The sequence below is a fragment of the Periplaneta americana genome, chromosome 14, assembly GCF_040183065.1.
Source record: "Periplaneta americana isolate PAMFEO1 chromosome 14, P.americana_PAMFEO1_priV1, whole genome shotgun sequence".
Taxonomy (NCBI): Eukaryota; Metazoa; Arthropoda; class Insecta; order Blattodea; family Blattidae; genus Periplaneta; species Periplaneta americana.
Genome location: NC_091130.1, coordinates 159,830,452 through 159,856,748, shown reverse-complemented (window position 1 = coordinate 159,856,748; position 26,297 = coordinate 159,830,452). Strand labels below are relative to the sequence as shown.

Genomic DNA, 26,297 nt, shown 5'->3' with positions numbered 1-26,297 from the left:
ATAAGGCCTTCTCTTCCATCCTACCATATAGCACATATAAATACAAAAAAGATATACAAACACTGATGAAAGTAATACAAATTAAGTTAAAGCCCTGTAGAGGGTCAAGAGAGTCAAAAGAACACTATAGAGCTCTCATCGAGCTAATACAAGAAAAAAGAAAGAAAACAGATAGCAATGATGATATTGATAACTGACAATAATAATAATTAGTAATAAGAGTGGTGGTGGTGGATATTAATTTTCAATTTTACAACAGCATAGTTACAATATTTATTATATGTCATGGTTTAAGGTGAAGTTGCGCAACCTGACATGTCAATGGATTTGTGATTTTTTTTTTTATTGTAATGCAGTATTTTTTTTAGAAACTTTTCCGTTACATAAGAAATGGCTATACATAGTGTAATGTATTCCCTCTACATTTTGACTATTTTTTTATTTATTTGTTTAGTATGTCTGCTACTTGCCTGAATGTATTTATTTATTTATTTACTTATTTATTTATTTACTTACTCATTTATTTATTTATTCATTTACTCTTTTATTTATTTATTCATTTACTATTTTATTTATTTATTTACTATTTTATTTATTTATTTACTCATTTATTTATTTATTTATTTACTTACTTATTTATTTATTTATTCATTTACTACTTTATTTATTTATTTATTCATTTATCTATTTATTCATTTATTTATTTACTCATTTATTTATTCATTTATTTATTTATTTATTTATTTATTCATGTACTCATTTATTTATTTATTTATTTATTCATTTACTCTTTTGTTTATTTATTCATTTACTCTTTTATTTATTTATTTATTTATTTATTTATTCAGTTATTTATTCATTTATTTATTTACACTTTTATTTATTCATTTATTTACTCATTTATTTATTTATTTACTCATTTATTTATTCATTAATTATTTATTTACTCATTTGTTTATTTATTCATTAATTATTTATTTACTCATTTGTTTATTTATTCATTTATTATTTATTCATTTACTCTTTTATTTATTTATTCATTTACTCTTTTATTTATTTATTTATTTACTCATCTATTTATTTATTCATTTATTTATTTATTTATTTATTCATTCATTTATTTATTTACTTATTTATTTATTTATTCATTTATTTATTTACTTATTTATTTCTTTATTCATTTATTTATTTACTTATTTATTTCTTTATTCATTTACTTTTTTATTTATTTATTTATTTATTTATTTATTGATTTACTCATTTATTTATTTATTCATTTATTTATTTATTTATTCATTTACTCATTTATTCATTTATTTATGTATTCATTTATCTATTTTTTTATTTATTTATTTTGACAGAGACAGAGCAGGGGCCTTGCAGCTGTAAGCAAGGAATTGTTTGAACATTCTCCAGCAGACACAGACGAAGTTGTAAGTATTTCACATCACAGCGACTTACTAGCATTTGTGCTTGTTAGAGATTCCTGTACATTTGAAACTGGCTCACTGCAGCAGCTTCCCGTTTGTGAATTCAGATAATACTCACTACACAGGAATTCAGGCAGGAGGTGAACAGTTCATATAAGGAAATGTCAACAGATTGTCATAATTGTAGCAAATGTATTGATAACTCACAAATTAAGCATTTCGAGCCATGTTGCTCAACGTGTTTTTTTTCTCTCTCTACATAATAATACAGGGAATTACATAATGATTGATTGTTTTGACTCAGCACGAGCCCGGATCTTCTGTTAGCAAGAGCGCACCACACAAGCAGTCAAAGAGAGTGAGAGCTGAAGGAGGGGTAAGTGTTAACACAACAGAACAGGCGTGGCACTTGCAAAGGGAATATTCTGGAAAGTGTTATTCCTTAACCAGCTCTGCCAGGCAGCATTGTCACAATTGTGATGGTGGAAGAGTCCCAGTGTACTGCATGCAGCTGAGTAATTACAACAGCAAAACTTCTGGGAAGATGTTTATGTAAGCTTTTCTCGATTTAAGTTTGTTGGCCACATGTCGAAGTTTGGCCCAGTAATTTTTTTTCTTCACACTCTATGTACAAATCATTAACCATTCGACGTCACGTAGTCACATTATCTGTCTGATCATTGCCCCTACTCTATTTCCAACTAAAGATTGAAGTAAACCGAAATGTATTACTCCGCAATCGCAAGCTAGCCACCAAAGCAGCCGCCAGGGCTCATTATTTTGAGCAAGTGAGCACGCAGGGCAGCCATCTGATATATTGCAGACAACATTTGAACTCAATCATTAAACTAGCCTGTAAAATGCTCACAGAGGGTTAATAACAAGACTTACATGATTTTAATAAAGTTAAAATGTTATTAATATAATAATTACATTCTACTTACGTCAGTGTGTGAACTCGTACACCATTAATCGTAACTTGATAGCGCTCTATCCCCTCCATATCCAACATAACCACAACACTGTAACACACGCTTCGTGTACTGACTGCGTTTAAAAAAGCTACTACAATACAATACAATACAGAAATCACTGTTGTCTGCCACGAATAAACTGTTGCGACTGAGACATTGACCTCGACCTCAGATGGTGCGAGAAAGACGAAGTAGGGATTCACCAAGGCATGAATCTCCCACGTGATCGTTCTCGGAACGCACGCATGCTAGAGGCAGAGGGGAGACGAATTTTGTGCTGACAGACGGAGATTCAATAACACAGGAATACAGGGATATCGAAGAATTTTCTTTAGTTACATATATGCACGTTGATATCGAAGAGTTCATTATTTTCTCTACTGGGAATAGTGGATTTTCTTGTTCTGTAGATTCGTGATTAAAATGTTATTCTTTGAAGAGAGGAGAATTTCTTTAATTCTACAGAAATTTCTTTGAGGTTGGCAACACTGTGTTAACAGCTGTGCTGATGTGCTCTATGTTGCTGCAGGTCACCTTGGGAGGAACTTAATGCCTATTACGCATGCGTGTTGCCATAATACACGTTACAATGATTTATCATGCAATGTCTGAAACTACTAATATAAACATATTGTTTAAATCGTAACAAAGTGTTCTTATAAGCATGTTTAATTTACCCATATTCCATGTATATTATACATTTTATTATTTTAGAAGGAACTATTTTAATGTGAGGAAGAAGATGGCAAGCATGAGCTTGGAGGCATTGTGCGTTCAATAGCCAATCAGGAACCATCGTGCCACGTGCATTTATTTACATTTACTTCAATCTTTAGCTGGAAAGAGAGTAGTCCAATTGTGATACCATTCCTCAACTCACTCACTGTGTAAATTATATATTGGTTATTTATTTTGACCAACAGGCGCCCGGATCTTCTGTTAGCAAGAGTGCACACAAGTGGAGGATGAGAGACATAGCTGAAGGAGGGGTAAGTGTATGTGTGTATAGGCTATAGCATGTTTAGTCTCATTGATGACCCTATTGTAGGAATGTAGAATCATTCGATTCCGGACAATTGGCCACAGAAAATTGGTAATAGGGACAATTTGCCACAGATAGACAATTTGCCAAAAATAGACAATTTGCCACAGATAGACAATGTGCCAAAGATAGACAATGTGCCAAAGATAGACAATTTGCCAAAGATAGACAATTTGCCAAAGATAGACAATTTGCCAAAAATAGACAATTTGCCACAGATGGACAATTTGCCGAAAATAGACAGTTTGCCACAGATAGAAAATTTGCCAAAGATAGACAATTTGCCACAGATAGACAATTTGCCAAAGATAGACAATTTGCCAAAGATAGACAGTTTGCCACAGATAGACAATTTGCCAAAAATAGACAGTTTGCCAAGAATGAGAATTTGCCACAGTTAGACAATTTGCCAAAAATAGACAGTTTGCCACAGATAGACAATTTGCCACAGATAGACAATTTGCCAAAAATAGACAATTTGCCACAGATAGACAATTTGCCAAAAATAGACAGTTTGCCACAGATAGACAATTTGCCAAAAATAGACAGTTTGCCACAGATAGACAATTTGCCAAAAATAGACAGTTTGCCACAGATAGACAGTTTGCCACAGATAGACAATTTGCCACAGATAGACAATTTGCCACAGATAGACAATTTGCCACAGATAGACAATTTGCCACAGATAGACAATTTGCCAAAAATAGACAATTTGCCACAGATAGACAATTTGCCACAGATAGACAATTTGCCACAGATAGACAATTTGCCAAAAATAGACAATTTGCCACACTGTCCATTATCCAAAAGTGGGACCATAACAATTTATTTAAATGAGAATTAGTGGCAATTTGATAAGTTTTACGTTGTCCTCCGGTTCAAAATAGAACCACCACCTTTCTCCTTGTACGGTCTTAGTGTATCTGTCGGCTATAACGTTCAGTTCGTCAATATTCCTTGGTTCAGGTGGTAGGTGCAGCTTCCTGGCACGGCGCACAGTTTTTTAATAGATGGTTTCCTCGGTAGATTCACTTTGGCTTCGCTTGCAACACGCTGTAACTCATTTTGAATAATGACAGACGTTGGTTCTCGGGAAGTCCCGCCCTTGCCTTCATGTTCTCTACACATCCCTTTGCCTTAATCCTTCCCCAATCTGCAGAATGATTCTTGTGTTCAGACGGTTCTTTGACGACACTGCTTCCATCTTCTGATAACGTGACTGTTGCATTACACCCGCCACGCCAAACAACTCCATTCTTATTTTCTCTAAGTCTCGTGTACATGTAGCCAAGATCTATTAATTTGTCAGAGCCTCTTTCTGATTTTGTGAAGCGAATTTCTTCCGCCATAGTTCCGAATTAGTTTACAGCTTCTGGATTTGTCTTGTTACCATAGAAATATGTTACAAGTTGTTGCGAATTTGAGTATTGCCTTGACTTTTAATGTGTGGCTAGTTGTCTTTGATAGGAATTTCAATTATGTGGCGAGTTGCCTCAGTGGCCAGTGGCCCCAACCCTGAGTCATTACCTCACATTTGCTGGATTGTCCAGGTTTAAACCTCATCAGACAACACAAGGAAATCTAACCCAGGAGCTGGTGACCCAATGCAGTCTCCTGAGTTGATTTCTGTTTATGGGGCACATAATGGATCTTTCGTGTCTAAGTGCTTTAGTAAGTCTACGCCCTTACTGAAGAAGAAGATATATCATATAAGTAAAACCCTGCTTAACCGAACTTTGGTTAACCATGATTCGGCTTATCCGAAACGTCTCAAAAAAAAAAAAACAGCAATGTCTTGTTTATTCCTGCAATATTTTATTCATCCCCTATAACATGGCTACAAATTTAAGTGTCATTGACCTCACATATATCTGTTTTCCACCTTCATCCCCCAAACATTTGTTTTGTATAGTAATCGAGTCCCATTAAGAAAGATGTTCTCCCCTCCGTCTCATTCATTCAACAGTTGTCGCAGATTGTATTTCTTCAAACCAAAACACGCGGCGAGCATGCTTTGCACCTGTGAAAGTAGCCATCTTGAAATGCAAGTGTCCACACTTGTGGAGTAACGGTCAGCACGTCTGGCCGCGAAACCAGGTGACCCAGGTTCGAATCCCGGTTGGGGTTTTTTCCGGGATTTTCCCTCAACCCAATACGAGCAAATGCTGGGTAACTTTCGGTGCTGGACCCCGGACTCATTTCACCGGCATTATCACCATTTCATTCAGACGCTAAATAACCTAGATGTTGATAAAGCGTCGTAAAATAACCCAATAAAAAAAAAAGAAATGCAAGTCACAGATACTTAGGGTGACGTAATTCGGCACTGTGGCACATCAGTCAGTCTTGATGTGTTTTGCTATAAAATGACACTTGAAGCAGTGTATGCGTACAAAGTTGTAAGGTCCTTTCTGAATCAGGTTTACATACGAAGTCATTAATCCATTTCACATCATACCCTACAGTGTATGTATAAATTGCCAGTAGTTCAGTTTGTAATTCCAGTCATAATCAGATTGTTTATTTTGACTCAGCAGGAGCCCGGACCTTCTGTTAGCAAGAGCGCACCACACAAGCATTCAAAGAGAGTGACAGCTGAAGGAGGGGTAAGTTGTTGTTTTCTAATACCAATAAAGTCATTTGACCTCTTGCACTCCTTTTTTTTCAAAGATATTATGATGGCCAGTCACTGAAGCACAGATTTTGAGGTGTTCTGAATCCATTTCTTGGTTTGAGTTGCACAATGGACAGTTAGGGGACTGATATATTTCAATTCTAAGCAGGTGCTTGGCCAAACAATCATGGCCTGTTGCCAATCTAAATGCAGCTACAGACGATTTGCGTGGTAAATCGGGAATTAACTGGATTATGATGCAGAGTTCCATTTTTTTCCCTTGGGATTGTGTTATCAAATTTTGTTTGTTGAAGTCTAAGTATGTAGATTTAATAAATCTCTTCACAGAGTAATATGTAGATTTAGTAACAGGTCTGTAAGTAGCAGTGCTGCCCTTCTTTGCTAAAGCATCCGCATTCTCGTTTCCCAGGATTCCACAATGGGATGGTATCCATTGGAATACAATTCTTTTATTGAGTGATATTAATTGAGAGAGCAGGAGGTGCAGCACTTGCTAACTTCTGCTACGTAAGATTCAGAGCATCGGGAATATGCTGCTGCTGTAAAATATAGATTACATGAATGACCCGGAAAGTATTATTCCTTAACCGGCTCTGCCAGGTTACAGTTTGATGGTCTGCAGGTAAAGGGGGTTAAGTCGTGTTTTGTGCAAGTGTGGGTTTGTTCCCCAGGGGAATACACAAGTAAAATTTTACACCTTGGCATGCAAAAAACAAAAGACTGGCAGCATTTGATGTGTTTTATTTGTATAGAAAATTATTTGCAATAAGACTCTGTTTAATTTTCATTTAACTCTAAATTCATCCATGTTGAATCTTTCGTACACTACTTTTAACACTTGAATATAAATAATTGATTAAATGGCGATCTTACTCGTGTTAATTATGTAAGCATATGCGGCTTACAGCTACATAACTAATGCTAACCACACATACAGTAACATAAATACAGACATGGAAATCCTACACATACAACCCAAAAACTAAAAACTCAACACATTAGAACAATATGAAATATAGAGACACACTAAAACACACCCTGATCAAATTCTCAACACACAGATCAGTTTCAGAACACACACACTATTTGACACAACTCTTCATCACATGAATGCACCCACACAACAGGCAGCAAAGTTGAGATAGCGCCGAGATCTAGTAGGCTCTGAGGATGGTGTCAAATAACACCGAAACAGCTGTAAGCCGCACATGCTTACATAATTAACACGAGTAAGATCGCCATTTAATCAATTATTTCTAAATTCATTTTTATGACTTATCTCCCCATACCCAAACACCATCGAACAGTGTCAGTGTACTGTAAGTCTCCTCCAAATGTCTGACATATGCCGGGTAATTACAACAGCAAAACTTCTGGGAAGATGTTTATGTAAACTTTTTTCTCTATTCAGATATGTGGGCCATATGAAGTTTGGGCCAGTAGTTTATTTCACTCTGTATGTAAAACCCATTAACCATTTATCATGCAGTTACATTATCTGCATGAATAATTGCCTGATTCATTGCCCCAAGTTCATTTGTGATTCATTCAATTAAATTTATTTGGACATTAGTTTTAGGCTTCGTCAGAATACATTGAAAAAACATATAAATACATTTTAAAAAACACTAATAACAGAAACAGTAAAATTTAAGTAATATCACAGTCTACTATATACAGTCGCGAAGCTTGAGGTGATTTTTTGCAAATCTCATGATAAAGCTCTCCAAGCGGTTAGCAACTAGAAACAATAGACTGTCCACGGTCGACTTTGGACTGAATCGTATTTCCATCGAGTGCTAGCTAGTTGCGTAGTTCACATTCATGCTTGTGAAATGTTCGTTATTGGTTGTAATGAAAATGTTAATGGCTAAAATACAATAATTGGAATAATAATATTTTACTAGAGACGTAGAAAAATTAAGTTTGTTTTAATGAAATTTATTGATCACGTTTTATTTTCAATTCTGGTGGGATTATTATTGCTTAGGCCTACTTTTTTTTCAAAGGATATGTTTTTAATTATAGCTGTTAGTTTTGTTGTTATTTTTATTTGTTACTTTACTAGAGATGTAGAAAAAGTCTGTTACAATAAAATTTATTAATCACGTTTTATTTCCAATTCTGGTGTGATTATTATTGCTTAACCTCAACTACGTAAGCCTACACTACAAGTACCGGTACATGTACATAAGTTACTCCATTAATTCATATTTCCATTATTATTGTTGTAAAGGGAAATGCAAATTAATATTTATTGGTTTCATAGTTAATTATCGCTATAATCTTGAATGAGTGAAGCTATTATAGTAAATTTCAGTTCGTTTTGCACAAACAAAAATTATATTATTTCTTGCAGGTATCTTCCAGTTTATGGTGGAATTTAATATACTTCATTAAAATAATAAATTAACTTTATGCATTTAATATTTCAATAATGGAAGGAAGGTGTTAATTTTTCCAAAAGAACACAACGAAAGTGTAACATATTTTGTCGGCTGCTAGGAGAGAGATCTGCGATGATGAGGCGATAGTAGCGATCCTAGTGGTGGGCAACTATCCACGTTTGCATTTTTACTATATATTGAGCTTCGCGACTGTATGTAGTAGACTATGGTAATATAATGAAAACATGAAATAGTTTAAAACTTTTAAATTGAAGAAAAACTAATTAAATTGTAATTAAACTTATTTATTAAAATACAATTTCATACAAATTTGTGTTGAAAAACTCAGCAACAGAATAAAAGGGATTATTTAATAACCAATTGTAAAATCTAGTTTTGAAGCTATTGATTGGTAATTTGTAATATTGACTTGGGAGCTTATTATATAATTTCATCCCCATAATTAAAAAGTTTGTGTTGCTCTTGTGTAATCTACAATATGGAATATTAATTTGTTCACTATTTCTAATTTCATGATCATGTATATCGGCCACTAAGGAGGAACACTCATGGTTCATGTGGTGTGTTGGTTGTTTATTGTGATTCACAGGAGCAGAGATCTTCTGTGAGCAAGAGTGCGCGGCTGTTATGGTCACTGGGAGACATAGCTGAAGGAGCCGTGAGTATAATGCCAGAGAGGCTCCTGCTACGTAACATTGAGAGCGCCATTACTGCTTACTTACGAATTTTAAGGAACCCGGAGGTTCATTGCCGCCCTCACATAAGGCCGCCATCAGTCCCTATCCTGAGCAAGATTAATCCAGTCTCTACCATCATATCCCACCTCCCTCAAATCCATTTTAATATCCTCCCATCTACATCTCTGCCTCCCCAAAGGTCTTTTTCCCTCCGGCCTCCCAACTATATGCATTTTTGAATCCTCCCATAAGAGCTACATGCCCTGCCCATCTCAAACGTCTGGATTTAATGTTCCTAATTATGTCAGGTGAAGAATACAATGCGTGCGCTTCTATGTTGTGTAACTGTCTCCATTCTCCTGTAACTTCATCTCTCTTAGCCACAAATATTTTCCTAAGCACCTTATTGTCAAATATCCTTAACTTCTGTTCCTCTCTCAAAATGAGATTCCAAGTTTCACAAGGGAATATGCTACAAAAAAATGTAGATTACTTGCATTAACTGGAAAATATTTCTTAATTTCTCTGGACAGTAATAGAGTGAAGGCTGTACACAAAACAAAGCTGACTTGGTGCTTGACCCCTAGACCATTGGATGGATTTGTTCATGTAATCCATACAGCAATAAGGCTCGTGAAATGCCGTGGCCACTTGGCACTGATTTGTTGTGGGGAATAATGAATCCTAGTTACAAAGCACTGCTGGATCTACAAGAGTGGAGCAAAGTCCCCATTTTTTAAAATGTGTATTAGCTCTAATTGCTGGACTATGGATGGCGTGTTAGAATTTGTATATTTAATTTTCTTCTCCATAATCACACGCTAAGTATACCTCTTCATAGAACATCTTGTTATTCATCATCTTTTACAGTATCCACCTCGCGTCAGTGGAATTCCTTGTCACAAAGTATCAGGGGCTGCAAGACAATAAACACCTTTAAAAACAGCTTAAAAGATAACCTTATTAGCATTTCACTCCAATCATACTGATTTAAACTATCACTGACTACATTGTTACTTTTTTCTTTAGACATCATCCTGATTGTGCTGTATTTTCAAAATTGTCTCATAATAATCTCTTTCTATTATCTAATATTATTTGAAATATATTAACATTCTATGTATTTTAGTTTAATTCTGCTACACAGCTTGTTTCAGTGTTTAATTAATAGTTCATAGTATTTTGTTGTTTAATTCGTAAATAACTCTTGTATACATGTAACTCTCATCTAAATCAAATTTTTTTTTTTTTTGTATCCAATGCCACCAGGTTGTCTTTTCGACATTTCTGGTCTTCTCTCCTGGCCGTGGCTTAGTTGTAACCCACTTCTGAGTTGGGGCGCCTGGAAGGCGGAGTTACATTACCCCGATGATGTGATAGGATGATTATGATAATGTGGTGCCAGGAGAGGTCTTAAATGTAAACTTAACCTAAATTCCAGACCATGGAAGAACACAGGAATAATATCCCCTTTAAGGAAAAATTTCTGTGCTCTAACCGGGAATCGAACCCGGGACCTAATGAACTATAGCCAGAAGCTCTGACCACTAGACCAGTGAAATAAAGTTGAAAGCACAAGAATCGTCCTGGATAACATAGAAAAAAAAAAAACTAACATATCTGCAGCAGGGAGCAAATCAAATTGTTGAATTCTTTGTAAGTTCATGCATATGTATATATACTTTTTGCTGGTTGAGTGGAAGAGAAGGCCTTACGGCCTTAACTCTGCCAGCTAAAATAAATCATTATTATTATTATTATTATTATTATTATTATTATTATTATTATTATTACTTCGTTTCAGGGCCTGCCTGTCAGTGAGAACGCAAACCAGCAGGATGGTCACAATGGTAAGTTCCTAGACCATGTGTGCGTGTGCACGTGCGTGTCTTTGCCTTGAGGAAGATTAGGCTGAATATCTCGAGCACTCCTCTCACTGGTTCGTAAAACTGAAAGAATAGCTATCTGTAAATGTCTTGTTTCTGATAAAGAGATGAAAAATTAAACAGTAAATTAGCTGACCAACTTGATAATGAATTATGTTGGATCAAAAGCTGAACCTGAAAGCTTCACGTTGTGTGAAACGTCATATTTAAAGAAAAGCTTGTTTTTCAGTTCTTGAATAATATGTGAAAGTTCGTGTGACCAATTTTACTTGAATTACTAAAAAGAAACTTAGGGGAATATTTGTTTTATACTTTCAGGAGAAAATGATGGCAAAGACTTGCTGTCTCTATCACTATCTGAACACGACGTGTCATCATCTCCGTCAGCAATGCTGATGTGCACGGAGACACCCACTGAGACTGCAGAGCCCAAATGCAGACAAGAACAGAGACGGAAGTCTTTGGAGGCTCTTATTCAGCGATACCGTAAAGTTCGCCAGAACATGAGCAACAAATAAGTGTAACTACATCCAGAATTTGAATTTGTTAGAAATCTAGTTGCTATAACATACGTTAGTTTGTTTATATTTTCAATTAACACTTACTTTTTTCTCATGAGAACTTTCTACTTGTTGCACAGTTCAGTGCACATACGGTGTAGCTCCAGTGAAAGTAATTGCATTGCAGAGGGTTAAGAATATTATGTATACTGTATTTTGAATATTTAATTATTTTTAAAGAGGCTGGGCATTTGAAGAAAGTAGGTCATAGAGTCTTAAATCACAACACAATAAGTGGTATGGACCAGAATAGCCTCTCGGATTTCGAATACAGATTCAGATTCTCTTTATTGTATCATGTAGACATTATTACAACCTGCTTGCATCAGAATTAGGAGATTCCTGGCTACTAATATAAATGTGAGTATTTTCATAAAGTCTGTTTATATTCTTATTGGACACACAAACTTAATTATATATTTCAACTTGCAACACCCTAGCAAAGCTGTGCAGGGGAAGAATATCTTTCCACTGATACAGTCTCCATATTCCATCCCCACTAACGTGATTAACTTTTAAAGTTAATTAGCTGACCAACTTGGTAATGAATTATGTTGGATCAAAAGCTGCACGTTGTGTGAAACGTCATATTTGAAGAAATGCGTGTTTTTCAGTTACCTTTAATGATATGTCAAAGTTTGTGTGACCAATTTTACTTGAATTATTAAAAAGAAACTTAGGGGAATATTTGTTTTATACTTTCAGGAGAAAATGACAGCAAAGACTTGATTTTTCTGTGACCATCTGAACACGACGTGTCATCTCCGTCAGCATTGCTGATATGCACCGAGACACCCATGGAGACTGCAGAGCTCAGATGCAAAAAAAAAAAAGTTAATCTCGTCAGTGGGGATGGAATATGGACACTGTTGGTATACCAGAAGATGTGGCTCCTGTCCCTGTTCCATATAGTGGGGGAAAATGATTATAATGAGGTGTGATTTGATTGGTCATACAGTTCGTGGATATGGCTCATTTGGAAATATAACTGAAAACCAAAAATTAAAAAAATAGAATTGTAAATTACAATGTATATGCAAAACATGATATGCATCTTGTAGCATTGTCCTATTCACTGACATCTTGTCTTACATCAGAGCACTATGGAAGAGGCCTAACCTTCCTTACTGTGTTGATAGGAACTATTTATTTGTAGTGTCAAGTACGTTTTTCTAGTCAGTTAAAATTCGACTGGTTTGGCGAGTTTTGTGCACCTTGAAATGGGCATAGGGTGAACAAAGATAGCAAAATATTTTAATAGAAAATAAGTTGTTCTCTTAACACTGTTGTTGCTGTTCTTGTTGTTTTTAACACCATTCAGGTCAACATTTTATATCGAAGTCACGTACAATTTTAGTGGAAATATCATTGTTGTGTGTATCTAAATAACTCAAGTTTTAATAAAATATTAGTTACTTTTATTTTATTTCATGTAATTTACAAAAAAAACTAACAACCCAAATCTCACTTATGACACATGACAACTCCGATCGTGCGTCATGTGAATACAGTGTTGCAGGAAGAGGAAGACTTCTGTTATGCTCAAATTGCCACTAACTGATTACTCCTAAAAGTTCAGAAACACTAAAATTAGGCTTTGAATTACATGTTCTGGATTTAAAATCATTCAGTAACAAGCCTGAAAAAATTCATTCACAGAAGAATATTCACTGATCGAAAAAAAAAGTGGGTCTTTTTGACATTGTTCACACAGTCTCACTGAATATATTTTAAGACAGATTTTGTTTGTCATTTTCAGAATGGTTGTTTTTGAGAAAAGACAATTGTGTTTAAATTCATTTCCATACATAAATAAAAATAACTTTCTATTATTTTAGCGATTTTGGGTTACAATAATTGAATAGGTATGTCCGTCAAATGACTTGTCATAATCACAATGCTATAATTAGCAAAATATCACAACATTTGCAGTGTTAAACGTTTTCGGCATAAGCTGCCATCTTCAGAACACGCAACAATATTTCTTATGGCTAAGATAATGTTGATTACATATTGAAATATTTAAAACTAGATTGTATATGACAAAATGAATGCTGAATGACAAAATATAACTTACATGATTCAAATATACCTTCTGCAGAAGTTAGCACACAGTGCGATTGTCAGTCAGGTCATTAAAACTGAAAGTAATATATTTTTATAAGAAATATTGTATTAGAAATAAATATTTTAAATATAAATAGTTTGATAGTACTTGCTTAAAGTATTATAAAAACGTACGTGATGTGGAGGTTAGAGGAGCCCTGAGCTGATTGTGTGCTGCGACGAAACTGACAGTTGCTCTGTGTTTACAGTTTATCTGTCATTTAGGGTCGTATTCATAGACGAGACTTTGGACCAAAGTTGACTTTGGAAAGTACAAAGTCACCATTTCCTATTAACAATCGACACTTCGACGAAAGTAAACTTCAATCGTGACTTTACTTCGAAGTTGCCGAAAATCTAGACTTTGACTTTGACTTTCGTTCGTGGACATATGGAAAATAGCTGATATTTGGGAAATTGTTGAATTTGCCGAGAATATTGAAGACATCCAGGAGATTATTAAAACTGCTCACGTTCCATAGCGTATTATTAGATATAGATAATAAATTCAAATCAAAGTAAGATTTGATAAACAGACCGTATTAGATATCCTCGTCATGTTTCAACTTTCATTGATGAATAATAATCAAAGAGGATTATCTATTCCACCAATAATTCAGTTTCTTGTTTCATCGCGATTTTACGCTGCAGGTAATTGATGGCTTAATATTGATTTAACTATTTAATTCTATAGAGGATAGTTTATACAGTTGGATATGCAGTTAATTTTTAATCCTGCGGTCGTGATAATAATGTTTTCTGCGTATTGATTTCAATTAATTTTCAAGTAGTTTCTGCAGACATGCAGGGAATAACTCTGCCAACTGTCAGCAGCATAATGTCTCTTTCATAGTCTGTCATCAATGGCATCTTGTTATCTTCCGTATATTCAGAATAAAATTATTTTATAATGAAATAATTGGAGGGCTTAATGTGAACTTAACATAATTACAATCGATGTTTTATTCACAACAAAATTCTTAACAGGCAATACTATTTCAGATGAACTATACAATCATGTTTTGTAATTACGAATTTTATCGTATTACCGAATTATTATCGATTGGTGTAAAAATCTAAAAATATCAATTTTTGTACTTACGTTAGTTTCACACTAAGCCCATGAATAATTATTCTTATGTAAAGCTGCAAGAACAGCTAACAATCGCTTAACGTGTACTGAAGTTCTATTGTTTCATTGATTTATCTCAAAAGATGGCTTTGATTGTGGCAATGCCTACTCTATTTCAACTGTCTATTAATTTAATTCGTTTACAAAGCAGTGATTGTGATTGCCAACACTAGAACAATATCTTCAAATCTCGACTTACCAAAGTCAAAGTCTCAGAAGTATTGTCTGTGAATAGGACTTTTAACAAAGTTAAACTTTACTACGAAAGTCGACTTTGGAAAGTCTTCATCTAAAGTCTCGTTTATGAATACGGCCCTTAGACATAAGTCATTTGTTTTGTGGAGGGGGTAAGGTGTAATGTTAGTAGGGGGAATTGGAACTTTTGATGTGGTAATTTGTTTATATAAATTGTATACTGGCTTTGTTATATTAGTAATTTAGTTTATTGTAAAAGAGCTTATCGAATCCACACATCGTGTTCATCAGATTTTGGGTTAATTTCTTGTTGTTTCCTCTTTTTCTGTATAGACACTTTCAGACACGTTAGCAAACATTAACTGTGCAGCATGGGTAACAGCTGTATTTTTATTTCTATAGGCCATAACATATTTATATTCGTTCAATCGAAAATCACTACAACAGAGCAAAAATATTCCGAATCTGCACATGGAAACATTCAAGAAAAAGCCATATAGTGGCATAGGTGAATCGTCCTACCTCAGCCCTTGATAGAGACAGGTCCTATCTGCACTATCCTGATAAGCCCCGGGGTCACAAGCATCGTGAACCTACACTACCCCAACAGTTCTTCACTGCAGCCTGTTTTTACTATTACAGATCATAGATGAAATGGGGGGGGGGGGTGGATAGTGTTGGTGGAATAATAAAGGGAAACGAGGATACCCCAAGAAGAAATCCCGTGCAATGCCTGCTTCGCCCACAAATACCGTCAGGACCTGGCTAGAAGACCAGCGGCACACTGTGACCTCTGTATAAGGCGATGCCGCTTTACCATTGCCCCCATTATCGTAATTTCATTGCTAATTAAAATCCGTAACCAAGTATTAAGGGATCTAGCATCAAGTGAGTCCTGTATTCACCATTGTATCCTCAGTATAGAACTCAAACCAAATTTTTTTCTTTCATTTAGTCCTTGTAGTAGACCAATGGTCATCAGCAGTTGCTGAAATGGGTAACGGGTAAGCAGTGCATCGTAATATGCCGTCGTGCAGCAGAAAGAGGGAGAGAGCATACCCATCAGCAGCCACGGATGCCCCATAGCACAGTCTCTTATCCGCGAGCAGTAGACTGTTAAAGGCCTTTTCTAGATTATGTCGGTCAACACAAAGAATGATAAATGTTATTTAGCGTCTATGGAATTTGTGATATATATATGGCGACTTAAGGCAGAGTCCACACCTGTGGAGTAATGGTCAGTGTGTCTGGCCGCGAAACCAGGTAGCCCGGGTTCGAATCCCGGTCGGGGCAAGTTACCTGGTTGAGGTTTTTACCGGGGTTTTCCCTCAACCCAATACGAGCAAATGCTGGGTAACTTTGGGTGCTGGACCCCGGACTCATTTCACCGGCATTATCACCATCATTTCATTCAGACGCTAAATAACCTAGATGTTGATACAGCGTCGTAAAATAACCCAATAAAATAAAAAAAAACTTACGGCAGAGGATTCGCCATGTAATTACCTGACATTTGCCTTACAGTTGCAGAAAATTTGGGAAGAAACCAACTAGGTAATAGACCAAGCGAGGATTGAACTCACGCAGCTCCGGATTAGTAGACCTAAGCAAACATGCCGCCTATTGCGTGAGCTCTGTGATGGTTCCAGCACAGTTAAATACTACTGCTTAAATGTAAAATTAATAGATGATACATTCTTGGAAATGTCGTTAAATACCCGAAATTTCTGTCACACTTCCCAAACAAGAAGTCGTCTGTCGTAAGCAGTGACAGGTTTGATCAGTTCGGTGGGGAGACAGTGTATGTACAGACACAATATTTGAGCATGCGCGGTATGTTATAACTGGAACTTGGAAAATTCAGGTGGCTCAAATTTTGTTTCTGGGCCTGCATTAAATCAGCGGCTACTGAAGTTTGCCTTTAGTTTATTCGCTGGTTGCGCTAAGAATCGAAACGCTATGCCCAAAATTAGTTCTCTGTTATTATGTAGACTAGAGTTTTCATGGTAAATTTGTTTCACATAAATTCTCATCATAATCCTGCGAAAGGTCGCAGTTGTCTCATATCTCCTGCTTCCATTCTTCGAATTTGGCCCAATGTTAAGAATGGAAGCCGCAGAGATGAGACTGCCGATAAATGATCGTAACCTACAAAACATTGGTTAAGAATAAACATCGTTAGAGACGTATTCAGAACATAAATTCACAAAACCTTTCGTTGTGCTGTTCAAAGAGTTCACAGTATCTATTAAGCATGCGTAATTAACCATTTATTATTATTTCTTTATTAGACATTCGTTGACAGATTAGCAATAGATGGCGTATTTTTATACGCTTTTGTCTAATAAACGATTCTGTCGGCGGATAAAGGAACTACATAGAGCGCTCCGTATTTTAATTCTTTATTCCTGGTGTAATTTTTACATAAGGAACTAACTGAACATACACGAGTCAGATACTAGAAACGCTATAAACAACCAATATGGAGTTTTCAAACAGAAGCAAGTATGATTTGAACAATTTTGCTCGAAGTGTAAGTCGTATAGAGTTTTCAAACAGAAGCAAGTATAATTTGAACAATTTTGATCAAAGTGTAAGTCGCGTTGTCTTATATTCGGAAAGTGATTTGAAGGAGCGTTATTTACGTTACATTGCAAGCGAGTCAAACTATATTTATTCTAGTAGTAGTAGTAGTGAATCAGAAAGTGAAAGAAGCAGCATCTACTTGGATTCGAAGGAAAGACTAATAGGAGAGGAAGAAACTGAAGATGAAGATGAGGAGGAAGAAGAACAGAGTGACGTAGAAGAGGTAAAATATTGCCAGTTTCTATAAATTTATTATTACAATGCACTTTCTCATATAATGTGTGTTAAATATATTCTGAAAGGACACATAGATATAATGGACCTTAACTGCAATGCGATAATTGTTTTCTATAAAATTAGGCCTATTATTGGTTATATACGTGTAAGAATCACTTTACCTGCGACAGTCGTAATTCGAGGCTTGTGACAAGTTTAGAAATGATTTAAGGGGACACTCAACTATACTTTGGAACTTTTTTCCTATTTGACCAATCTTTTTTCAAATTTGGAGAAAAAGTTTAATATACACATGGAAAGTAACATGCAAAATCCCAGCTCATTAGATCCAATACTTTTCAAAATAAAAAATATTTCAATTTTTAATCAACCATTAATTGAAATATCACTTTTAATTATTTTTTATTTTTTGGCTTTGTGCATTTGACTGTGACTTCTCAATGAATAGGGGAAGAATTCTGCGTATGGGCTATTCCATCTCAAATCGACCGAAATATAGAGAAAACTGACCTTGCAATTTTTAAATATAATGAAACTTTTTCTGTGCGTAGACAACTGTGATACAATGCTTTGTGCAAAGTTTGAGGCATCAGAACTTAATAGTGTTTAAATTAATAGTATTTAAATTTATCGTATTTTCATAAAATTAGCAACTTTAAACTGTTGTGGCTCCGAAACCCTTTCACCCAATCATCAAAATCATGGTTTATTTTGATGCTGAGAAATTATAGTTTATATTGACATGTAAACAGATTTTCTTACTTTTTATGGAAATGGAGAAATTTAGATTTTTCTTCATTACGACGCCTTTGGCAACGAAAAAAAATATTTTTAAAATATATGGTTAGATTCCGCATTGAAAGTACAAATAAACACATATTTTTTACTGGTGGTACGTTGATAAGAAAGTATTGAAAATATCAAATAAAGAAAATAAATAGTACGCGCGTGAACTAACCAGCTGACTGCGAGACGGGAGGTAGTCCAGACAAGCAAGACCAGGAGACAAACACGTGTTTCCTCTAGCAGTCGTGGCTGGGCTAGCTTTATCACAAGTTTTCATAAACACAGGAGTAAAATGACGCCCAATGCTCGCTTATCTTCAGCTCTCGGCCAATTCGTGCAGTATTGCGCCGTTCAAGTCTAGGCGTGTGAAAATAATTTATTTAATACCCTCGAAACTTATTGCCGTACCACTAAGCAAACAGTGCCGAATCCCTCTTAATAATGCAAGGTTTTTTCTCAATATATATATTTTTTTACATTTTTACAAATGATCAAAAAGCCTAAAAACAAGTAAAATCAGATTATCTGTCTCTCTGTGTACAATAAAAATAAGGATTACTTCTTATCATAACGTACCAAATGTCAGCTTCAAAATGAGCTCTCGTTCAATGTTCTGCAGTAAATGGTTCCAGAGTTCTGAGTGCTGAAAGAGGTTTGTTTTTATAAAATACGCTAAATTTGTCGCTCAATAATACGAAAACCGTTTGACTTTCGATAGTATATTTTTGAAAATGCACTCCCCTCAGCACCTTGTATAAGTAGGGAAAAAGTTAGAGTATAAAAAAATGCGAGGTTTTTTACTGATCGATTTCATATGGAATAGCCCGTATTGATTTAGTTCTGTCACGTAAATTAGTGTAGAAATTTAATTTTTTATTTCTATGACACTTTTTCTCCAATTTTTAAGTTGAGTGTCCCCTTAATGAAAGATTGGCTAAGTGATAGGTGAAGTAAGATCTGTGACTGCATTATATTTCTGTATGCCGTGATTGCGCTTACCCCTAATCAACTTTCCCAATAATAATACTATTATTAAAACAGAACTTAACACAGCTTTGGTTGTATAGGAAGGCCTACGTGGTTGCGTATATGTCGCTCCAGCCGCTTTTTTCTCTATAGGCCAATTCTCATCATCGCTGTTAGGAATGTTGAATGCAGAGATGAGTCCCAGGCCGGCTATAATTCATACGAACCGATTTATAACGTTTTATTGAACTGATGACCTTCATTAGACGATGGAATCATGGAACTTTTTGTGGCGGCCAAGCATAATAATTCTATTTTAGGTACGTTTAGAAAACAGGGTTGCCACTGTTGCTTCCGTAATATCCTAGATGATATATACCCAGATAGCTCGGCCTTATAGGCTTTAACGGTAACAACTTTTGTCAGGTTTACTATGCTGCCATCTAGTTGTTACATAAGGAGTCACGTCATAATTCCCATTTGAATTGCATTAGCGACTGTACTGCCATCTCGTGTTCGTTTACGGCGGACTGGTGGCGATCCTGGTGGTTGTTCTCTTCAAAGTGCTGCCGATTTTAACATATGAATGAGCTATCTGGTTGCATATATGATCTAGGGTAATATATACAAGCTGGCGCATAATAATAATAATAATAATAATAATAATAATAATAATAATATTTTTTCATTAATAAACTTCCTCGTATGTAATCGTGAAAACTTTGTAACTAATTCAACAGTTCATAGCATAAATACACGTCAAAAATGACTTTCATACTCCATCGGCAAGTTTATCGTGCTATCAAAAAGGAGTGCGTTAGGCCTATATGGCAGTAAAAATTTTTAATAGCATTCCTATATAAAAAGAAGTCAAACTCGGAACGTAAGATTTATTTAGGGCCAAATTAAAGAAATACCAAATTTCTTAAACCTTTTATTCTGTAGGTGAATTTATGACATTCAACAACGCTGCATGAATATTTCTGTCTTGTATTACGTATCGATACTAACCCTTGGGTTGTACTAACATATTGTAAAACTCTTCTGTATATACAGTATTTAAACTATATGACTATAATTAAGACTGCAGTACTATTAAGATTTTTTGACATGTTACATATTCTAGCTGTGAAGCGATGTACGAATGGAATATGAATAAATACAATACAACCAGTTGTAGCCCCAAAATTTTCGTCTGAATAATTTTTCGATTGGATATTAAATAATAAATGAAGTATTATACAGGATGATCCGTTTGGGTATGGATAAAATAAAAACACCGTAAAACATTTACTACTGAACTTTATTTGTTGAAACTTTGTGCACACCCTGCACAACTCATAACGGTGATGCAATTCAGCCCATGTCCGTTGTAACATAAGAGGGGTGATTTGTTGAAAAGCTTGAGTAATTTTTACTCTCAGATCATCAATGTTCCTGGGTTTCTGTGAATAGACAATGTCTTTAACAAAAGTCCACACGAAGAAGTCAGGAGGGGTTAGATCTGGGGAGTTTGTGGACCAAGCCAAGAGATAGCTGCTTCTCGTACTGGGTTTCGTCTGCGACCTCCTGCATGTTTTTGTTTAACACAGAACCTGTTTCTACAAATGTTCGATACCGGTACCACAACATTATGGAATCATATTTAGATACATTACGCACACCATATTCACGACGAAATTCCCTTTGAGCTCTTTTAACACCCTCAAATTTAGCATACCAAAGAACACATTGTGCCCTCTCTTGATTTGTAGTACGGTAGCCATTTTAATAAGCTACGATTTTCGTTTGTCCTTTCAGATTATGCATTGTTGATTGTCATATATAGAAACTCCCATTTTTTAATCATAATATAATCAGCAAGAAATTTTTCCTACTATCATAATAGTTTTACAATAATAAATTAATATTCTCCATACCCAAACGGATCAGACTGTATAATTATTATAACATTTAATTTTTCTGATTTTACTATGTGAGGAAAAGAAATAGAAAACATTGTTAGAATCTACTAAGAAGTTTGATTTCTTTATTTTTCGAACAAAGACCTACTAATTTCTTAGTAAAAGAACTAATTCGATTGCATGATTTCTTAATTAATTGACACGTAGGTACGGTTGTCCCCGCCAAAAATTGTGTTTGATCAAAATCCATCCAAAAGTGCAGGAGGGTAATATAATCTCTCTACACAGGCAGAGGGAACGTCGAAAGCCATATTTCGGTATCATGGATTATGAAAGCAAACCTCAAATTTAATTTTTATTGCTGCATATTAGTACTTATACTTTCTGGTTATACTTGGTAAGAGGAGTTTAAAATTAGGCCTACTTTCCGTAATGTACTAAGTAAGATAGAGTAGAAGGCTACCCATACAGCAGCGGTCTTAGAGGAAGTTAGTTATTGAAATTTTCATGAAGGAAACCATTTTAATTAGAGATTTGATGATTGTAGAAGAAAATGTTTCCTACGTTTTATTCATTAGTTGTCAGGCAATGCACAATTTGTTTATATTCATCGTTGGTATTGTTTTGAAACGCATTTAAAAGCTTGAATAATTTCAAGGGAAAAATTGTTCCAGAGCAGAGTATCGATCTCGGGACCTTTGACTGAACGCACCAACGCTCTTATCAACTGAGCTATCCAGGAACTTCATCCAACATCGTCTCAAATTTTCCATTTATGTCCACATAACTCGAGTGGCTGACAAGACACAAACTCTGTGCGACTTGAAAGCCACAGTGTGACGATAATATGAAAATCATAAAAGCCGCCCAGCCTCGAAAATAGTACCCTGGCCCGCCAGGCCTGAAATACACCCTGTGAAGACCAAGCCTTGAAGATAAAACTCTATCGGGAAGACCATCTGTTCTAGAGAATGACACCAAACTGCAGAAGCAGTCACTTGAATTGTCTGCACGTCTCCGTACTTAAGAATGTAATGTGGCCACCACCGTGGCTCAGTCGGCTAAGGCGCATGCCTGTCAACCCTGAGTTGCGCACGGGAGCGGGTTCGATCCACGCTTCGGCTGAATACCTAGTTCTTTTTTTTCGAGATGGATTATTTTGTGTTTGCTGGAAACCGGCTCATTCAAACATAAATAAGTTTTATTTAGTTTAAAATGTTCAGTTAAGTAAGGAACGTATGTTTGCAAACGTCAGAGTCCTCCTCGATGTCTGTAGAGTCATCATGCTGGCCGTTGGGTCAGAAGTTCGCGGGTTCACACTTCTCGAAGATGATGGATTTTAAATGGCGATAAATACTTAGCATGCTATTCTCGGGGAGGGGTTGAGCTGGGAGCCCTGTGTTGTAGATTTAAGGCACTCTGCCCTTAGTAGAAGGCCGCAGACAAGATTTGACGACCTTTGTCGTCCATGTTGAATTTTGACACTGAGTAACCTCTGCAGTTGTAATATTTATTTGTCTGGTTGAAAGCGTCGTTAAATGAAATACTGTTACTGCTAGCACTGCTACTGATAATAAGAGCTATTAAACTTACTGCTGCTGCTAGCACTGCTACTGATAATAAGAGCTATTAAACTTACTGCTGCTGCTAGCACTGCTACTGATAATAATAAGAGCTATTAAACTTACTGCTGCTGCTAGCACTGCTACTGATAATAATAAGAGCTATTAAACTTACTGCTGCTGCTAGCACTGCTACTGATAATAATAAGAGCTATTAAACTTACTGCTGCTGCTAGCACTGCTACTGATAATAATAAGAGCTATTAAACTTACTGCTGCTGCTAGCACTGCTACTGATAATAATAAGAGCTATTAAACTTACTGCTACTGCTAGCACTGCTACTGATAATAATAAGAGCTATTAAACTTACTGCTACTGCTAATAATAAGAGCTATTAAACTTACTGCTACTGCTAGCACTGCTACTGATAATAATAAGAGCTATTAAACTTACTGCTGCTGCTAGCACTGCTACTGATAATAATAAGAGCTATTAAACTTACTGCTACTGCTAGCACTGCTACTGATAATAATAAGAGCTATCAAACTTACTGCTACTAGGCTACTACTGCTGTTGCTATTCCGCTGCTAGCCATCTGTGTTCCGTCTTGGCACATGTAGCGTGCTACCGATTGGATCATGTCATGGCAGGTGGAAGAAAGCAGTGCTGTGGACTGGCCGTCTATTCCATCAAGTCCGACGTCAGGACCAAGCGGCAGCAGTGGCTGGGAATGTATTGGGAAGGAGGCAGATGATGTGCGACCAGGCAATGATATACTGCGCTACTCTGCCCTGGACCTGGATGAAGATGAGCGGAATGGAGTGCTTACCGACCGCATCGTGGCTACCGGCCAGTCATGCCTTGGCGTCTGTCCGGGAACTAAGGGCTATGTGTACACGAAGCTGGTGCTTGTACAGAAAGTAAGTCAAGTTAAGGTGTGATCAAATGAAACCCGTTTGTTTAGATTCGAATTTCAATCAATATCATTGACGTTTCCAAAGTACGAACTGCCATTATGAACAGAGAAGCCAGTTTCTTCAGTTTGAAGTGATTTAAGAATTCTTTAATTTGCGTCAAGTTATAGCTTGACAAATTGAAGTAAAATTCTAGTTTGATCATCTCGAGGGCTAGTCGCTAGAAAAGCGAGAAATGGCGGGGGGGGGGGGACAGACTATGAGGCTGTATTGTCCGATACCGTAAGAGGTTACAAAATATTACGCAGGAATCAGGATATTCTATCGTAACCTACTGTCGGCTACCTCATCATTGTAAATTGTAATTATCGGTTGTGGTATATACTCTCTTAATATAGCTACACAGCGGGCCAAAAAAAAACACAAAATGAGAAATACTCTTACTTATTTACTGGCTTTTAAGGAACCCGAAGGTTCATTGCCGCCCTCACATAAGCCCGCCATGGGTCCCTATCCTGAGCAAGATTAATCCATTCTCTATTATCATATCCCACCTCCCTCAAATCCATTTTAATATTATCTTCCCATCTACGTCTCGGCCTCCCCAAAGGTCTTTTTCCCCTCCGGCCACCCAACTAACACTCTATATGCATTTCTGGATTCGCCCATACGTGCTACATGTCCTGCCCATCTCGAACGTCTGGATTTAATGTTCCTAATTATGTCAGGTGAAGAATACAATGCGTGCAGCTCTGTGTTGTGTAACTTTCTCCATTCTCCTGTAACTTCATCCCTTTTAGCCCAAAATATTTTCCTAAGCACCTTATTCTCAAACACCCTTAACCTATGGTCCTCTCTCTATTTTCGAAAATACATAACATCAATTTACAATGAGTACACTGTTGGAAAGAGTAGACTTCAAAGAAGAGCAGGATTTTTTATTATGTTTTTTGAAGCCCAGTTAAAATCTTATGGAGATCAAAACACAATGATGCGAAAAATGTGCTTTTTGAGGACAATTTATTACTTCAAAATGGCGAAACTGAATGTTGGTAAAATTAATAATAATTAATGATCTTTCAAATAATCAAAATTAAAAATGCTCTATGTGACCGCCATTTGCCCGCACAACCATTTGTAGGCGTCTTCTCCATTGTCCAATAGCACTGGATATCTGTCTTTGATCAAGCCGGTCAACATTCAAGAAGATGTTGTCTTAAATGTTCAATATTACGAATTCATGTTTTGTAGTAAACTGCTTTTTATAGTTGACTCCATACAAAATAGTCCATAGGATTAAGATTTCGTTTGAATCTCCAGCGGAAACCATCAGAGAATCTGAGAAATGCGATCTTTCACGCAATAATCTCTCAGGAGGGATATCATGTCCGTATCTTGCTAATCAATCGTTGTACACTTGAAACAGACCATTCTCGCTGAGCGCAGTTCCTTACAATTTGACGGGCAGATAAATTATCATATTGGTGCAAATGTTCAATGAAAATCTTGTCTTCTTTCGAGAAGCGACCCATTATTCACAAAATGAGAACTCAAAACGGAAGAAAATAAATGATGATAGCACGACAAACGGCTTGGCCTGCTGAACTCGTAAGACCATAATGCTTAGTTCGGCATAAACGATCGATTTTGCACTACCTTACTAGAAATAAAAAATAAAAAATAATGTTTAATAAATGGTAAAAAATTAAATATTACAGTACTTTCCCAGTCTACAAGGACTGTGAAATATTATGCCTGTGAAATAAAGTTTCAAGTGAAATCATTAGCTACTGGAATATAACCATTTAAATTTTATGCCTTTTTTTTGGCCCATTGTGTATGTTTTAAATTATATATTCAAGGTATCTGCTTTTGTCCCTCGGTATTTGGTTAGGGATAATAATTTGTAGGCTATATTCATTTCCTCTTTAAGTGTCACTACCGTTTTTGTTTCTATCTGCTCTCTTTTCGTTCTTTTGTTTTTCACTCATCCTTCAATGTATAGGCCTAATCGTAAAGCCGATTATCTCATATGTAACTAATGCTATTTTTTAGAATTGTCTTGGCTAATAAAATCATGGTCAAAACATGATGTTCTTTTATTATCCAAATTGTCAAAGCCTGCAAATTTCTAAACATGGCCCACTGATGTCATTTCTTCACATAGATTTCTCATGACAATGCTAAATATTAACCGAGCGAGTTGACTCAGACGGTAGCGTTTGAGATTCGCATTCTGGGATTCCCGGGTTCAAACCCTATGGCCGGCCAATCTGACTAGTGTTTTTCATGATTT

At 35.9% G+C, this 26,297-nt stretch overlaps 2 protein-coding genes across 8 annotated transcripts in view; both read left to right on the top strand.

The window, feature by feature from the left end:
* The window catches only part of dgt6 (dim gamma-tubulin 6), a 36,539-nt gene extending 23,506 nt beyond the window's left edge, over window positions 1-13,033 (top strand). For 2 of the 6 annotated variants that reach the window (XM_069846504.1, XM_069846506.1), the window contains exons 10-17: window positions 1,362-1,433; window positions 1,735-1,806; window positions 3,328-3,393; window positions 5,981-6,052; window positions 9,079-9,147; window positions 10,971-11,016; window positions 11,371-11,572; window positions 12,318-13,033. In XM_069846504.1, coding sequence (XP_069702605.1) covers window positions 1,362-1,433; window positions 1,735-1,806; window positions 3,328-3,393; window positions 5,981-6,052; window positions 9,079-9,147; window positions 10,971-11,016; window positions 11,371-11,570 — 597 coding nt within the window. In that variant the 3' untranslated portion in view covers window positions 11,571-11,572; window positions 12,318-13,033. The remainder of the gene's footprint in view (window positions 1-1,361; window positions 1,434-1,734; window positions 1,807-3,327; window positions 3,394-5,980; window positions 6,053-9,078; window positions 9,148-10,970; window positions 11,017-11,370; window positions 11,573-12,317) is intronic. The other 4 variants (XM_069846505.1, XM_069846508.1, XM_069846507.1 and 1 more) reach the window with 4 other exon arrangements.
* A 4,455-nt stretch (window positions 13,034-17,488) lies between these two features.
* The window catches only part of LOC138713945 (leucine-rich repeat and guanylate kinase domain-containing protein-like), a 29,414-nt gene continuing 20,605 nt past the window's right edge, over window positions 17,489-26,297 (top strand). For both annotated transcript variants that reach the window (XM_069846502.1, XM_069846503.1), the window contains exons 1-2: window positions 17,489-17,854; window positions 23,738-24,007. In XM_069846502.1, coding sequence (XP_069702603.1) covers window positions 17,528-17,854; window positions 23,738-24,007 — 597 coding nt within the window. In that variant the 5' untranslated portion in view covers window positions 17,489-17,527. The remainder of the gene's footprint in view (window positions 17,855-23,737; window positions 24,008-26,297) is intronic.